Source organism: Piliocolobus tephrosceles, chromosome X (genome assembly GCF_002776525.5).
Source record: "Piliocolobus tephrosceles isolate RC106 chromosome X, ASM277652v3, whole genome shotgun sequence".
In the NCBI taxonomy this organism is placed as follows: domain Eukaryota; kingdom Metazoa; phylum Chordata; class Mammalia; order Primates; family Cercopithecidae; genus Piliocolobus; species Piliocolobus tephrosceles.
The window spans coordinates 91,637,092-91,655,551 of record NC_045455.1 but is presented as its reverse complement, the minus strand read 5'-3'; the positions used below and the strand labels follow the sequence as shown (position 1 = coordinate 91,655,551).

At 42.4% G+C, this 18,460-nt stretch overlaps 1 protein-coding gene across 2 annotated transcripts in view; it reads left to right on the top strand.

Annotated features, from left to right (window-relative positions):
- The window catches only part of TNFRSF19 (TNF receptor superfamily member 19), an 89,985-nt gene that overhangs the window by 56,418 nt on the left and 15,107 nt on the right, over positions 1-18,460 (top strand). For both annotated transcript variants that reach the window (XM_023190279.3, XM_023190280.2), the window contains 2 exons: positions 16,656-16,820; positions 17,993-18,118. In XM_023190279.3, the coding sequence (XP_023046047.1) occupies positions 16,656-16,820; positions 17,993-18,118 (291 nt within the window). The remainder of the gene's footprint in view (positions 1-16,655; positions 16,821-17,992; positions 18,119-18,460) is intronic.

Sequence of the window (18,460 nt, the reverse complement as noted above, 5' to 3'; positions counted from 1 at the left end):
TGGTGCAGAAGTTTAAAAGCTTCATTGTTTCATCAGTCAGATAAACACAGCAAGACCTTATGGGTCCGTAGAATATTAAAAAGTAAAACATCCTTGCCGGTAGGGAAGGTTCCTTTACTTTCTCATGTTTGTGAGACACTGTAGGTAATCTGCTGCCATTGTGCAGCTTTTAATTGTTTTCAATGTTAATGATGGTATTTATGGTAATTAACGTACAAAACAGCTGTACTTACAATCCAGCAAGTGCCAAAGAGGAACCTGAAGCAGTGAGCTGCTCCGGCATACTGGGGTGCCTTCCGTCAGCCCTGCAGTTCGGGCCAGGCGCTGAGGCCTGGGGTGCTCCTCCCTGCCTTGCCAGCCCCTCCCCGTGGTCATTGCTTTTCCGGTCTTCTTTTCTTTTACTCAAAGACAGGCGTGATCATATTTGGCCTAGTCCATCCTGGTGGGCGGCAGGTCTCTAGGCCAAGTGATCTGGAAGCAAGATGAAAAGAGGAGAAACCAAGTTTGGTTGAGGAACTGACCAAATCTCAGCTGCGGTGGCGGTCAGCCCCCGTAGCAGCTCCCTCCCTGACTTCCTCCCTTCTGCTGATGCCTCTGGGTCCCCGGTTTGCTTCACGATCCCTCTTGCTGCCTTAGTTTACCCCGCACCTCTGAACCATCCTCCTGACCCCTTTGCTCCCTCAGCCTCCCATCATGCTGCGGGGTCCTGTCCCTGGGCTGCCGGGTGCCCTTCGGTCCTGTTTTTCTTGAGTTTTACTGCCACATCATGCCAACATTTCTGCTGCTCCACTGGGTAATTAATACACATGCACATCACAGAGTGGAAAACTCTTTATGTCTGTATCTTGTCCATCTGTAATTTGCTTTTGTCCTGTTGAGAAGAAATAAGAGCTGTTTAGTTCAATTCAATAATTAATTTTTATTTTCTGGGTGGAAACATTCACATTTTATACTAATAAATAAAAACTAAAGTCAAATTTAAGGAAATTTTAAGGCCAGGTGTGGTGGCTTACACCTGTAATCCCAGCACTTTGGGAGGGTGAGGAGGGGGGATCACTTTAGGTTAGGAGTTCGAGACCAGTCTTGCCAACATGGTGAAACCCTATCTCTACTAAAAATACAAAAATTAGCTGAGCATGGTGGTGTGGGCCTGTAATCCCAGCTACTCAGGAGGTTGAGACAGGAGAATTGCTTGAACCTGGGAGGCAGTGGTTGCATTGAGCCCGGATCATGCCACTGCACTCTAGCCTAGGCAACAGAGCAAGGCTCCATCTCAAAAAATAATAATAAAAAAAAATTTAAATTCTTTAGCACTTACTGTTGATCATAGAGCCAAGAATGAGTTGGTAACCACTCAGTTTTGGTGCTCTTGGGTGACCGCAGGTGTGGGGTACGCCAATTCATATAGCCCGGTAGCAGGTGTCCTTGGGGACACCAGTTCATGACATAGCTCCTTTCCTTTGCCTCCCCTCAGGAGCCCTGCCGTGCACAGCTATAGCCACGTGCCAAGGGGATTCATCCTACCCTTTCCCTGGACTCCCCCACCAGTGTTAGGAGCAGACTATGAAAGATGATAGCTCTTGGAGTTCATGCTTGGTGCTTCCTCCCTAGGTAGCTCCCCAGCCAATATCACCTGGCACAAACCAGACAGGCCCCCCAGAAGATTTGGCCAGCAGGGCAGTGGTCTGCGTGCCCTGGCCTGGCCCTGGAGGGTGCGGGTGATAGCAAGAACTGAGGCAGTGGTGGGAGGGAGGGAGAGAAGGAGAGAGCCCAGAGGATTTGGAAAGACCATTTCCAAGCACTCACATGGCTGGATTTGAAAGGATATGCTAAAATTGTTCTTTATTTTTCTAGCAATTGAAATACAAAGGACTTATTATTGCAGTCAGAATGAATGATGATACTGTGGGGTTTGGCTTAGGAACAAAACAGAACTCTGTTGACATGAGCACAAAACTCTGTACTCAGGTTAGTAAGGACCATCAACTCACTTTATAGCCTCAGGCAGCATTGACACCTGACTAAGATACTGTAGTGCTGTCAAGCCAAGCATCGGAGATGTTCTGGGTGGTGCTGACCTGCAAGAGAAAGGGGTTTGGCTGCCCGAGAGGCTCTGTTATAAAACATGCTGTGGGAGGCCGTTTGTGTAGCTGGAGGAAGTTCACAATGGAAAATAATGGTCTTGATTGGACAGGGAACCAGTCCCATATCTACACACTCCAAATAGAGACTTGGTGACTTCTAGCTTACTTTTAAAAATCAATTTTAGTAACCAAACAGGATACTAATAGAGGTCAGAAAATGAAGCTAGCTGTGTTAATGAGAATGATTAGAACCTGCCAGATTTCTATGTAACTTTATGCTGCCAGCTTATCACCAATTAAGTGCTATGACAACCTTCCTCGACTACTAACTGGCACCCAGCTTGAGTGAGAGTGTGATTCTCTCTAGTTAAAACTAAAACAAACAGTCAAAGAGAGAGGGGAGGCACCAGCTGAGTTGATCTTTCTGGTTATAAATGCTAGGCTGGGCCAGGTGGCGTCCCGTCTTCCTTCTCCTGACCACCTCTCTCCTACACCTTCTCCTCTCAAGTAGGCCTCTGTCTTCCCATGCTGGCAAACTGCATGCCCCAGATGTTCACGTGAGCACCACCAATCCATTCTTTGAATGAATTAAATCAAATTGGCTTGTCTACAAAGATAATTCCCATATGCTCCTCTCACTACCCTTTTTTTTCCTGCCATAATTTTGCAGTAAGTGAGGGAGACCATTTGAATGTTGGTAATAGAACTAGAAAACATAGGTCCAAGGAAATACAAGTTTCTTCTCTGCCTTTTTTTTTTTTTTCAGGTTCATTTCTGTCAATCTCCTTTCCTTCAGTGCCTCTTTTCTTGCATGTATTTTAAATGTGTGATGTTATTTTTTCTTAATGTTCATTAATGTTGCTATTTTCTTGTTGCTACATAGTTAATAAGTCCAAACCCAGGTCTTAGTACCCAAGCAGCTAGGGAGGAAATAGTCATACTGTTTTGGTTCATGTAATAAAGGCCTCTGGGAAAGATTTTGGAATCTTTGTACAAAAATTACGCTCAGTTATGGTACTGTCAGCTGTGTCTCGCCTGTGCAGAATTCTCTAATGATCTATTGAAGGAAAATCTTATGAATACAGATCCGGGGCTTGTTTTCCATATCCCTTGAGTGAGAACATTTACCATGATGACTTCTTTAAAACTTTGGCAGGAGGCATCTCAGCTATGTACTCTGAGAGCTGTCTTATGTAATTGACAAATAATTAAATGTTTTCTTATTTGCGGATGAAGGATTTTCTTTTTGGCAAGGGATGGAGTCTGGCTCTGTCACTCAGGCTGAAGTGCAGTGACGCAATCTCAGCTCAGTACAACCTCTGCCTCCCGGGTTCAAGCATTTCTCCTGCAGCTTCCCAAGTAGCTGGGATTACAAGCATGCACCACCATACCCGGCTAACTTTTTGTATTTTTAGTGGAGATGGGATTTCACCATGTTGGCCAGGCTGGTCTTGAACTCCTGACCTCAAGTGATCCACCTGCCTCAGCCTCCCAAAGTGCTGGGATTACAGGTGTGAACCACTGCTCCTGGCCAGGATTTTCTTAGTAATGACTTTACCATTTCATTAACGATATTCCTTGAGTTTAATTATTTTGCTAACTGTTGCTTATTGTTATGTAACATTGCTTGATGTTACCAGTGAAGAAATCGTTTTGGTGAAGTCCTTTGAGATCCTTAGATAAATGTACAGATGCTGCTTGACCTACGACAGGGCAACATCTAGATACATTTGTCGCAGATTGAAGATATAAGTAAAATATGTTAGTACGCATAATCTAACGAAGAGCGTCACTTACCCTAGCCTACTTTAAATGTGCTCAGAACACTTATGTTAGCCTACACTTGGGCAAAATCATCTAACATAAAGCCTATTTTATTAGAATGTTGAAAATCCCATGTAACTTACTGAATACTGTATCACACACTGTCAAAATTGCAATGGTTTTACGCCATTGTAAAGTCAACAAATCTTAGATTGAACCATTGTTAAGTCGAGGATTATCTGTAACAGTGTCCATGCCTTTATAAGAAAGAGGTCTAAACTTCTGGAACAGATTATTTTGGTTTGTTTTTAATCATTAATTCTCCTCCTTAACTTTAGTACTTGAGGGCTATGGGGACACATGCATCAACAGTTAGTTGCAAGTCACTCATTCCATCACGTTTTCAAAGGCCTATCCACTATATAGGTGATTTCAGTTAAGAGACAGTCCCGATTCTGACATAATCATTATAATGTCTTGATTCTGAATAATAATTGGAGAAAGCATTACTAACACTTAACGGCAGTTTACTGTGTGCCAGGTTCCATGCTCACCCTTCATGTGCAGTACTTCATTCAGCCCTCACACAAATCCTGTGAAGTACATATTGTTATTTCTTGGTTTTACCAGTAAGGAAACTGAGGCAGGAGGCTGTCATTTGCTGGTGGTTACACAGCTAGTACATGCAAAGCCGGGGGTGAACCCAGACTGTTGGCTGCAAAGCTGTTAACCATTACTATGCAGCATCTTCCAGTAAGTTTTAAAGCCAGGAAAGAGGGAAGGAAAGAGGGATGATGGCCTGTTGATGTGCTTGTTACCACACATGGGCCAGTGGAGGGAAGCTCTATGTAAATCTTTTTAAAAATTTAAACTATGATCACTCAGAACCTGAGTGCTTAAATTTATCAATAAGCAATGCTTCCAGTTTTTTGTCAGTATATATTTACCCCAGAGCTCCAGCAAAAAAATCAGGTCAGGTCTTTGGAATAGATGTGTTTCCAGTTTACTCCTCATTGAGCAAAATCAGGTTCATGTAAGCACAACTTTAATGTGTGTTCACAGGCACATGAAAATTTACCACATCAATTCTGCTAATGCAGTTTTTTCATACATATATTAATTTATCTAGACAGTGCTGCCATTTTCTGCTTCATCAGTAGGTGTAATTAAAAGCAACTATTCTTTGTAATTAATATGTTGATATTGCATTCTTATCTTTAACCCTTTGATCCAAAGTAAGGTTCTGTCAGTACCAAACTAATAACAATAAACGTATCTCTCTCTCTGAGAAGAGATTTTAAGCCACTGGCTATTACCTAAGATTTTCCAAGAGCAGAGATAAAGTAGCATCTAAGAACTGATAGAGTAAGAAGGTGTTATTTAAAGAAGTTTCTACTCTTCTAATAGCATAACTCTTCTGTTTCATAAATTCAGCAACATGTTTTGATGAAAGCTGTTGTGAATGCAGTGGAGAGCTTTGATTCACATAATTGCAAGATTTGGACCTTTCTGCCTATAATTCAGAAGATAAAAATGGGATAATGCAAACCATTTTGGAACATTAGCTGTCATTCTGTCTCTTTGAATACTGTGTAAAAGGGAGTAATATTTATTAATAATCTAAAGGAAACTTTTTAAAGTGACTCTTGTAAGAACTTGAGAATTAAAATAAACGTGAGAGGAACCAAGTGCTTTAAATTTCAGAACAGATATAAACATCTCCTCCAGTTTCACGAAGGACATTTCACATTTTCTTCCTGGTTTTCCTCCAACACACAGTAACAGGCTGAGGATGGCAATAAAACAATGATGGGCAGGCAGCCAGAGGAAAGCAGAAATAGTTAAATCAGAATTGCCGGATGGCGAAAAGGTGCGAAGATCCTCCGTAGGGTATCTCCAGGACGAGTCCTGCTCTGTGTGGTTCTAAATAACTAAATCACCTCCACCCCTCAGTGCCCCAGTTGAGATCCCATCAGTGCCATTGTCATGTGCATTTGTTTTGTTCCAGGGATAGTCTTTCATCTCTTACATTTCATTTTACTGACCCTGGCTCACAGCACTTAGACACAAGTTCATTCAACAATCTAAGTGGGAAAAAAATGATATAAAAGTTTACCTCTTAGGGGTGAGTTCTGCTCACAATGAAAGCATAGTTATGAATCATCAGTATTAATAGTAGAACAGAGACAGCTTGGGGCCACCTTAGGGTTCTGCCTTGATTCACTTACATTTTAAATCACAAAAGGGCTGATAATTAGGGCAGTGCCTACCAAGGGAACTTAAAAGAAGAGTCAAGCTCAGAAGTTCTGTGTTTATAAACCAGTGTTCCAACACTGCTCCCCATAGGGAAAAAGCTTGCGTAGCTGTACTGGTTTTGATGTGCCCTCAGTTTGATGCGGTTTCGCTATGTCCTCACCGAAATCTTGTCTTGTAGTTCCCATCATCTCCACATGTTGTGGGAGGACCCAGTGGGAGATAACTGAATCATGGGGCAGTTTCCTTCATCCTGTTCTCATGATAGTAAGTTCGTTCTCTCAAGATCTGATGGTTTTATAAGGGGCTTTTCCCCCTTTGCTTGGCATCTCTCCTTGCTGCCACCATGTGAAGAAGGATGCTTGCTTCCCTTTCCAGCATGATTGTAAGTTTCCTGAGGCCTCCCCAGCCATGCTGAACTGTGAGTTAATTAAACGTCTTTTCTTTTTAAATTACCCAGTCTCAGATTTGTCTTTATTAGCCTCATGAGAACAGACTAATACACAGTTCAAAAAAGAAACTCATTGAAAATGGTATCAGGTACTAGCTTGGAAACTCAGCCCTCAGCATATTTGAGGACTGTGGTCTGACGTGATGAACTTTTGCTTCTACTTTGTGCAGTAGAACTGCGGTGAGCTGTCCTTAAACACAGATGGTAGGAAATAGGCTGGCCTGTATGTCTGCCAGTCTCAGATGCTGGTGAGCAGAGATATCAGCCCCCTGTGTATCTTCTTTAAGTATCTGGTTGAATTCACCAGTAAAGCTGTCTGGTTGTGGGCTTTTCTTTTTCAGGAAGTATTTGATTACCGATTCAATCTCTTCGGTTATATAGATCAATTCAGATTTTCTGTTTCTTCTTGTGTCCATTTTGTTAGTTTATGTGTTTCTAGGAATTTTTCCATTTTATCTAATTTGTCCAATTTGTTGGCATATGACTGTTTATAGTATTTTCTTATAATCCTTTTTTATTTCTGTAAAGACTTTAGTAATATTCTCTTTCATTTCTGAATTTAGTAATTTGACTGTTGTCTGATTTTCTTAAAGTTTTGTTGATTTTATTGGTCTCTTCAAAAAGTCAACTTTTGGTTTTATTTTTTCCATTATTTTCCTATTCTCTATTTCATTGATCTCTGCCCCAATCCTTCTTACTTCCTTTCATTTGCTACCTTTTGGCGTAGTTTTTTTTTTTTTCCGTAATGTTTTAAAGTGGAAGGTAAAGTTACTGACTTTAGATCTTGCTTCATTTTTTAATGTAGGAATTTATTGATACAAATTTCCCTCTGAGCCCTGCTTTTGTTGTATTCCATAGTTTTGCTATGTTGAGTTTTTACTTTTATTCACCTCAAAGTATTTTCTAATTTTCTTCGTGATTTTTTCTTTGACCCATTGATTATTTAAGATTGTATTGTTGAATTTTCAAATATTTGCGACTTTTTCAGTTTTCATTCTCTTGTTGATTTCTAATTTTATTCCTTTATGATTGGAAAAGCTACTTTGTATGATTTCTGTCTTCTCAAACTTATGGACACCTGTTTTGTGACTTAACAGGTGGTCTATCCTGGAGAAGGTTCCATGTACACATGAGGAGAATGTGTATTCTGATGTTGAGTACCTCCTGTCATTCTTAGAATAGAATCCAAACTTCTCACAGTCGCTGTCAATCCCTCCAGGAATTGACCCCAACCAGCTCTTCTGGCATAAAATCCCTCCATTCTTCCCCTAGCTCTTGCCTAGGAAGTATTTTTGACTGACTTATTAATTAACATAATCTTTAGTTTAATGGCAGTAATGTATCTTTTGATAGCATGTGAAACAAGTACATGATGTATCTTTGTGGAATGTTTTTAAATATGTGGAATAATCTTCTACATGAGTGTGCCCAGCAGCACTATTCACAAGAGCCAAAGCTGGGAAAACCCAGATGCCCATCATCTGAGAAACGGCTAAACAAAATGTGGTGTATCTATGCAATGGAATATTACTCAGTCATTTAAAAATGAAGCTCTGATACAAGCTACACCATGGATGAATCTTTAAAACATTATACTAAGTGAAAGAAGCCAGACATAAAAGGCTGTGTAACACTGTATATCCATTTATATGACATATGCAGAATAGGCACATCCATAGAGACAGAGAACAGATTAGGGCTTGCCAGGGGCAAGAGGGATGGGGGAAAGGGAGTGACCACTTAATGGGGATGGGATTTCCTTTTGGGGAGGTAAGAATGTTCATGAATTAGTGGTGACGGTGGCGTAACATTGTAAATGTATTCATCTTCTTAATAGTAAATCTTATGTATATTTTACTATAACTTAAAAAATCAGTTCAATTTAAAAATTGTAGATATGGATATAAATGGAAGAACAAACAGAACAAGCTTTTTTAAAAAAATAATATTTCTTTTGGTTATTGAAAAAGAAACATAGTCCTAAGACTATGTTTCAGTCTAAAATTTAAAAAACATAAATGACATGGGCTTATTCTTTCACATTTATCCAGTGTCAGAGTGCTTGGTATAAAGTGTATTTTACAAAGTCAACTATTTTGTTTATTGGCAGACTCTACAATGGTACATCTGGAATTCATATGTTGAGTGTTGCATAGATATTTTTGCTTAACCAGTCTAGATGAACAAGATAAAGCTTACACTCCAGAAGTGTATGCTTGTCTCAGTTAAGACTGCAGAGAGCTGTTTGTTAATAATTTTTAAAGAACATGACTAGAAATAGATTGATCATCAGTTTTTAATTTTGTTAAACTTTTATTTGATTTGGGCTTTTTGGTGGTGGTGGTGCTGGTAGAAGAGCACAGAAAGCAATGGATTGAGTTGTAGTTTACTTGAAGCAAATATGAAAGTCAAAGATAAAATATTTCAGTGAAAAATATTTTTAAATGTCTCATTTTTGTGTTTATATTCCAGTACTTATTGCTAATTGAATTGCATGTGTCAAAACATAGTCACCAATAAGTAAAAATGCTTGCATTTCCAATTATGTTGGAGTTGCCAGAGTGATACGCTTACAGCAGGAAACCAGATGTGTTATTTTCATGTGCTGAACTCTCTAATGAAAACCTAAGGCATTAATGAAATCTCAAAGGTGGAAGCCCAGACAGAAAGCATAATTAGTTCATTTACAACTTGATCTTCCCTACTACATTTATTTAATACTCATTTTATGATACCACATAGACCATTAAAGTAACACTTAAATATGAAGTTTATAAGCCATATGTTGTTTTTTACTGTAATAAAATTCAATAGCCTCCTTAATCTAGGGTTTAGATAAAATAGGTTGGATTTGTAAAGCCATGCTTGTGTTTTAAATTAGGTCAAGCTATATTGTATATGTTATCTGATTAACTAGAATATACTGGTCTATACAGAATCTGAACCAGTAATCCTTCACACTATAGTCTATTTTTTTTTAAACTCTAAATGGTTGGGAAGAACATAGCATGCTTTAAAAAAAAAAAAGCGTAAGTTTTAAGAGTCAAACTAACCTAATGGTTGTTTGGCATGAAACAGTATGTTGAGATACATATCGACTTCTCCGTCTATGAGATACTTTCTGCACAGAGTTATTACAGCACCCAGAAAGTGGGTATGTAGGGGCTGGCCCCTGCATGTGTGGTTATGTGGTAACTGTGATGGTCTTGATAATTCAGCTACCTTTCTACAAAAGGCAAATACAGTCTCCTGTGGTTAACTGCTCTCTAGCACTCACTGTTCTCTCCATACCTCTGTCTACTGTTGGAGGGAAGTAAACATGTCAGATTAATACGACTAATTTGGTAAAATGATATCAACACTTAACTGTCCCCATTATCCAGCTCACCTGATAGTTTCTGAAACTGGTCCCGAAGCACTTGTGTTGGACGAAGCGGCTCACCTCCTGAAGGCCTCCCCCTTTTCTTCTTTGGGCATTCATTATACATCAGTCATCATTTTATATCGATTGTTAACTGAGATTACATTTGGCATATACTAAGATCCTTCTGTGATGACTCCATGAAGCGCGACTTAAAATGGACTAGAGAAGGCCAAGTTTTTGTTTGATATTCATTCCAAGGATGTGGTCAGCGGTCTCCATGGATTATCTATCGATATATCTGAGCCACCCTTGCTCTCTCACACATGGCCTGATTAACTGCAAAGAGTAAGTGCTTGCAAACAAAACTGTTCTTTGCTCCAGTTGTTCCCATCTGCACTGTCATTAGCTACGTAGCCCAAGGTGGAAGGTTGTTAGACAAGCAGCGAACACATCATTGGCGTAATCTCATCTTATTGATTGGACAAGTCCCCATTAAGTCACCTTTCTGGAACACTTGGGGTTTTTCCTTTTCTTTCACAGACGTTCATTCATTCTCTCATTTAACACATATTTATCAGGCACCAGCCATGTGCCCGGAACCCTTATAGATGTTAAAAATACAAGCAAAACTCCCTGCCCTTTCAGTGAGAGATGCAATTGGCTAGGATAAAGGCTAAGCTGCTGTAACAACAGACCCAGAAATATTGTGACCTCTTAAGATAGAAGTTTCTCTCTCTCTTATTTAGCATTTCAGCCTGGGAAAGCAGCTCTGCGACAGGATGTCTCAGAGCCCAGCTTCCTGCCCCTTGTGCTAAGCCAGCCTTAGACAGCTGCTTCCCACAGAGAATCAAGGCTTGGCTGCTGCATTCACCTCCCTGCTCACAGTCAGGGGCACGTCTAGGTCAAGCAACGGCTCCCTGAGTGGAGGTGAGCCACACATAATGCACACCCCGTCGGCCCACTTTCCTCCCCACTGACGCAAACCTGGACACGGTCAGGCGCAGCTGCAGTGTGGCTTCTCGCTGGACCCAGCTTCACCACAAGCCCAGTGCGTGTGTTTGAGAAGCAGGATGGGATCTCCAGCTCCTGCCTTGGCAGAGAATGACAGTGAACGAAACAAGTAAAGTATACAAAATGTCAGATGATCCTCAGTGCCGTGAAGGAAGAGAAAGCAGGGCAGGGGGTAGGAAGTGCTCGGGAGAAACTGCAATTTTAAATAGATTGGTGGGAAGCCTCACTGAGGTGGTGACATTTGCGGAAGGACTCCGGCAGCTGAGGTGCAGTTCTTGTGGCAGTCTAGGGGAGCACTGCGGACAGAGGCACTGACAGATGAGGAAGATCTGTGGGAGGGGCAGGGAGTGTGTTGTGGGATTTGCTTGTAGTAGGGGGCACATGCTTTGGACATGGTGAGTTGAAATGCATCTTTATCCATGTGGAGGTGCCAAGTAGGCTGTGGGTTGTATGACTCTGGAGTTCGGGAGAGCAGATCAGACTGGAAAGAAAATTTCAGAGTACTGAAATCCAGTATCCGACTCCATCATTCATGTAAATACCACGCTCATGTCTGCAGGGAGAGCACAGCCAGGCCACAGTGGCCATGCTGTGTCCCCCCACAGGGGACTTTCTGGGCAGCAGATCTGTTGGAGTGCGCCTGGCCGCTGGTTCCGCAGGGGTTCACCTGCCCCAGTAGAGTATTCAGGCCCTTCTGCCTCAGTAGGTCTTGGTGGCTGCACGAGGAGCTTGCCCAGGGAGGAAACTGAGATTAAGAGCTGTGAAAAAAAAAAAGTCTTGTTTGGGACCAGGGTGGAAAGTGGCAAGAGCCAGGTTTTGGACACCAGTTCCCTTCCTCCCAAGCAGCCCCGCCTGAATGGGGCCCTTTGTTAGGAAAATTCTCCAGGAAGAAGGATGTTTTGCTGAGCAGGTTTTTAAACATTGCATAGTAGGAAGTTGGAGAGGTTAAGCAAGTAGGGAGTAGCAGCAGAAGGCAGAGGAGGGAGCCTGACAAGCCCAGGCGGAGCCCAGCTGTGACTGCCCCTGCGCATCCTTTCCCATTTCCCTCCCTGCTGGGGCCCTTTCCAGATGCAGTCACCTCCACAGAATGCCCCCCTCCCTGCCCCAGGACACCCAGTCATTGCTCAGTGTGCTCACTGCCCCCACGTCTGATCACAGTGGCCCTTCGTGCAGACACCATGACCCACGGTAAGGCGGAGGACCCCGAACATTTCTATGGGCAGGTGAACTGCTGCGGAACCAGCTGCCATGCGCACTTGGCAGCTCTGCTGGCTGGAAAGCCCTGTGACTGCTCTGTGGCCTTGCTGAGTTCTGGGCCCTTACGTAAACAAACATGAGCTGTACTTTGGTTATCACTACCCGACAGAATGTTTTGATCTCAGAAGCTACCTGCATCTGTGGAGCAGTGCGGTCTACTGGAGGGGCTCAGAAGGTCTGAATCCAGTTTTCAAGCTGCTGCTGCTTTGCTGTGTAACCTTGAGCACGTGACTCAAGGTCGTGATTTTCTTGCGTATCAAATGAAGCTCATCAATGAACGCGCACCGCTTTACCTAGTGAGGAGGGTGAGGCACTGAAGGTGTGTTAGAAGCAGTCTCTGCAGAAGCCAGTGGGGACGGTTTCGCCACCTCTGTGGCTTGCAAATAGGCTCCTCATTTGCAGCATCTGAGAAGTTGCTCTTGCCTTTGTCCGGTGTGACAAGTGTCTCCAATATATGTATTTCAAGGCTTTCCAGCTATGCTTGAAGCTCTTTGGGGATGGAATGTGGGGAGAGGAGGTGGATTTCTGCACCCCGGTCTACTCCAAAGAAGCTCAGTTGGGACTTTCTAAAAACACTTGCCAGATGTTGCTGGAGACCTCCATTTCCTTTTCTTCTATTCTTCTGTTCGATTTGCTCCAACTTTTTTAATGCCTTGTAGGATGTCGCACTCAGACACCCGGGACATAATTGTTCAGTTGAGTTGAACTCCTAAGGAGATGCGTAATATAAAACTGAACCCATGTAATGTAGGTAAAATGTAAGCTGAAAGAAAACAGTCTGAAGTAAATTGCTAAAAGGTAGTGCTAAGATTATGGCGGAATTTAATAACTTAATGGGTTAGAGTAAGAAATATTTTGTATTCCGGAAAAGTTAAAAACTTTCCAAGGCACGTGGACATTCCTATTTCCACTTCTTCAGAAGTACTGTCGGAATCCTAATAAGATACGGGCAGAATTCCTGGCTGGCATTCAGTCTGCCTAGTGAACTAGAACGGGGCATTTAGTCAAGGCATGTGAGTGGAAAGAATCTTTCATCTCAGTATCATTGCCACAGGTTAGCAAAACAATACCTTTTCCTTTAGAGCAGATAAGGTCTTTTCTTAGGAATTATTAGCAATATCTCAATTAACAAAAACTTTATAGACTGGAAGCCACTTTATATAGCTAGTATAAATCTGTCCCCCCTCCCCCCACCAGTGCCTTATTTTTGGTTTGGTTTTGTTTTTGTTTTTTGCTGCTCAAGTCAAAAAGAATTACAAGAAAGTAGTTTTTTTTTTTTTTCACTAGAAACTGAAAAGAATTCGTTTCTAGCGCTGTTCTAAAATCCATTGATAATCAGTGCAATCTCCTATTTATGTCTGCATTGCTATATGTGACAAAGCTAAAAGTGATGAACCAAAAATGACGAACCCATTTCCTAGAAAAAAAGAATGTTTGCTCTAAGTGTTATCATAAACGTGTACATATAATAAGAAAGAATCAAGAAGGCAGTTTCCAGAGCCCTGTTCCCACGAGGACTCTCTGAGGGTGTTTGATCAGTAGGATGCCTGTTGTTATATACGTGTCAAAAATCAAGAAGTAAAACTTGTGTATTTTTCTTGTTCATCTTTAGATGCCACTGCCTGGGGAAATGTGTGGAGAAGGGGCATATTGGATGTACTGTTCCTTTAAAATTGATATCACTGCGGCAACTAGATATCATTGGCATTACACTATTGCGCTCTATAGGATACGTGTTAACAAGGCATGTTTAGAGAACGTAAATCCTGAGTTACAAACTACCAAATTAAGAAGGAAATCTCCACTTTGGGGACATTTTAACCTATCTGTAAGTTAGAGACAGTTCCTTTTATGTTAAGGAAAATAAGTTGACGAATATATTTTAGAAGGATTTTAAACAGCAAGAACATAAAGGACTCTAATTATGATACTACTTTAACCCCAAATCCCTATTCTTACCAGGATTTTTCTGAATATCCAGTTCTGTGTCAGTGGATGAGCTTCATGGTTACAACAGTTGGGAACTTTGACGTCCTCCACTCAAATCATGGATTAAGCTTCATTTTTAAGACAGCTCTTGCTAAAACCCCATATTGTATAGGGCTGGGTTATTTGACCAAAAATGTAAGCTAAAGAGACTCTTCTCACTCTGCAGTGAATGCCTTCCTCACCAGTGAAAATGACAGTTTCCCGCAGCTTCACCATTTCATCCAGATAGATAATGTTTTCATTTCCAAGTCACTTCCCTTCCCTGTGGCTGCCATTTCAACTTGCGTGGGATGCAAGTTCCTCTCCAGTTATGCATTTTCAGTGTTTGCACAGCTGTGCTTGTGCTCATGTGTCCTTTTGTGACTCTGTCCACTGATAGAGGCTGTTTCAGCTTAGATTTAATCTCTACCAGGTCAGGGCTGTGATTTTTTTTAACGTGCTGTATAATGAACATTTAGTGTGTGCCGTTTGCTTATTACAGTGCTCTATAGAGTTAGAAGTGATGAAATATACTCTGTGAATATTAAATATGTTTGCAAATAAATGTCCTTTAAAATGTATGATTGGATTCTGAGCCCTATTCATCCAAGCCCAAAACATACGGTGTGTGTGCCTTCCCAGGTGGCAGTAAGAGACTTTTATTCGTGTGGCCTGGAATCACTGAGACTGGAAATACCAAGACCCACGCTCCAGGATGATAGTGCCTGCCATCCTGTTTTCATGATTCAGTAATATTAACCCAAGTGTTTCTCTCTGGCTCTAGCCTCAAGTGTCATACAGTCTTATTGGGAGTGAGGGGTGGGTAGCCAGGGAGGAGGAGAAAGGCACCAGATGACAAATGGGCTTGTGTTTAGGTGCCAACTTGTACAAATACACAGACCTTCAGTCTCTACAGTGGCAGTGTCCGTTATGATAGCCATTAGCCACGTGTGGCTGCTGAGCATTTAAAGTGTGGCTAGTCTGAATTGAGATGAGCTGTGTCTTTAGAACAACACTGGAGTTTGAAATTTTAATACAAAATAGAGAATGTAAAATATGTCAATAATTTTTATATTGAATACATATTGAAATGCAATATTTAAGATATACTGGCTAAGTAAAATAGACTAAAGTTAATTTTACCTGTTTCTTCTTTTTTTTTTTGTTTATCATTGAGACAATCTCACTCTGTCATCCAGGCTGTTGTGCAGTGGTGCGATCACAGCTCACTACAGCGTCATGGGCTCAAGGGATGCTCACAACCCAGCCTCCCAAAGTGCTGGGATTACAGGCATGAGCTATCGCACCTGGCCTCCCTTTTACGTTTTAAATGTGGTTTCTAGACAACCTGAAATGACACGTGAAGCACACATTATACCTCTACCTGGAGTAATCCTCAGTTGAGGGGAGTTTCCCGTGGTGAGCGGCACCTGCCGGGGAAGCAGAGTGAGGGCTCCTCAGCTCACTCAGGGCATCTGCTTGGGAAAGAGAAAATGTTAACTGCGCCTCTATGTAAATTTCATGCCCCTCTTAAATCCATTTCTCTCAGATTATTTTGGGGTTAGTTAAGTAGGATATGCTGTTTAACTGTACTGGATATAGATCTCTGATTTAAATGAGTTTGTTTATCCTAGTACCCTCAGGATAGTTTTAAAATGCTAATTATTATCATCATCATTACAGTGGCTAATGATTCTACAGCACAGCCAGTCCTACACACTTCATATAACGCCTGAGTCAGTCACTGTTATTACCTCCATTTGAACAGATGGCAATTGAGACTCAAGTCAGTGTCTCAAGGTCATACAGGTAGAGGGTGACCCAGGCCATGGGGTTCAGAATCTGCCCTGAACCACAAAGCAGTACCACCCTCTAAAATAACATCTGTTTCTCGACTTTCTTAGCACATGACTATGGCAGCCTTTCCATAGTGTAATAACAGTATTAACTCTTTTCTCCAAAACTTCGATGTTTTCCAGTAGTTTAACATTCAGAGATGTTTACTGTCTCAAAAACTGGGGTCTACTGTAAGGTTCTGGATGATCCAACTCCTTGTTTTCCCCTAAAGTTGCCCAAAAAAGGATGCATGCATTCAGTCTGCTTAAAAAGGTGGTGCAATTCCAATTAAATAAAAACCAGTAGTTCCCTGCCACATGCCAAGTACTGGGCAACCAGAGATAAAGATGACAGACCCCCAGCTCACAAAGAATTCTGCTCCGGGGGAGCTGAAGGCGGATTCTAGTAACGCAATGTGTCGAGGGCTGTGTGTCTGTTGCGCCATGGGAACAGAGGAGAGGGACACCCAGCACATTGTGGGGTGCGGGTAAAGGTGTCCCATTAAAGACATCTTCTGGGTGGAGGGGTGCTTGAGCCATATTCAAATATCGCATGCTGGTTTTCTCACAGCATGGGAAGGCCACTGGTAAGGGTGCCCGCCAGCTTCGCCGTAAGCACTGCATCTGTGGTTGTTCAGAGCATGCTGACCCCATTCCTGTGGTTTCAGGTGCCAGCAAGGTCAACCTCGTGAAGATCGCGTCCACAGCCTCCAGCCCACGTGACACGGCGCTGGCTGCCATCATCTGCAGTGCTCTGGCTACCGTCCTGCTGGCCCTGCTCATCCTCTGCGTCATCTATTGTAAGAGACAGTTTATGGAGAAGAAACCCAGCTGTAAGTTCTGAGCTCATTACATTTCTTAGCATGTGGAGGAAGGGCATTTATTACCATTGTCTTGCAAGTGTTCCACAAGACTTGGCTGAGACAAGCGCCAGCGAGCTGTGAAAGAACACAGGGCATAAGAAACACAGGTGATCCCTGAACAGCAGAGGGCTAGGGGAACAGTTAAGAATCCACACGTCAGTGTTGACTGCCCGAAAACGTAACTACTAATAGCCTATTGTTGATGAGAAGCCTTACTGGTAAACAGTCAGTTAATACATCTTGTGTATTTTTTTGGTTTTTTATTTTTTTGTTTTTTCTTGAGACAGAGTCTGGCTCTGTCACCTAGGCTGGAGTGCAGTGGCGTGATCTCAGCTCATGGCAACCTCTGCCTCCCAGATTCAAGTGATTCTCCTGCCTCGGCCTCTGGAGTAGCTGGGACTACAGGCGCCCACCACCACGCCTGGATAATTTTCGTATTTTTAGTAGAGACGGGGTTTCACCATGTTGGCCAGGCTGGTCTCGAACTTCTGGCCTCAAGTGATCTGCCCTCCTCGGCCTCCCACAGTGCTGGGATTACAGGTGTGAGCCACTGCACCTGGCCTGTTATATGTATTATGCCGTGTATTCTTACATTAAAGTAAGCTAGAGAAAAGAAAACGTTACTATGAGAATCATAAAGGAGACAAAATGAGATTTACTCTGCATTCAGTGGAAGGGGATCGTTGTAAAGGCCTTCATCCTCATCATCTTCACACTGAGTGGACTGAGGAGGAGGAGGAGGGGTCGGCCTTGGTGTCTCAGGGTGGCAGAGGCTGAAGAAAATCTGTGTATAAGTGACCTGCACAGTTCAGACCCGCGTTGCTCAGGGGTCACCTGTAGAACTCACTGAGGTTGCACAACTTCGTAAGGAGACTTACAAGGCTGTGATGTCCCTGTACCATTAGGCAAAAATAAAAATCATTGTCAGTAGTGGCGACATTAGCACCCTACATTTTGAACTTTCTTAACAAATTATTTCATGTCTGTGCTTCCATATGAGAAGTCATCAAACGTTGGAAGGCTAGCTGACCTGTTCTTTAAAAACACGAAAGCTAGAATGGTACAGGTCTGCACGGGATGTTCACGGGACCCCCCTGGAGAGGAGACCGTGTTCCCTGACAGAGTTCTCACCCCTCATTTAGGGTCTCTGCGGTCTCAGGACATTCAGTACAACGGCTCTGAGCTGTCGTGTTTTGACAGACCTCAGCTCCACCAATACGCCCACAGAGCCTGCTGCCAGTGCCGCCGTGACTCAGCGCAGACCTGCGGTAAGTTCAGCAGGGGAGTGCCCTTAGGAGGCCTGGAGGTGCCCAGAGGCTGAAGCAGCAAGAATTGGTCCTGGTTTATTCATCTCACAGCAAGGTGGCTGTGTTGAGTCTTCTAGTTAAAACTAATCTTGATTATTCTCCACCATCTCCTGTTGGTTTGGGTGTTTTAAGTCTCTTAAGTATTAAAAAGGAAATAAGCATCTCGTTAAAATCTAGAATTTTTCAGCAACTTTTGGGGCATGTTTGTCTTTCTTGTTTTGAGTCAGTTTATTTAAAATCATGGTCGCCTTTGGTAGAATAGGAGTTTATATCCTTTGCTGCCTGGTTGATTCAAACCAAACA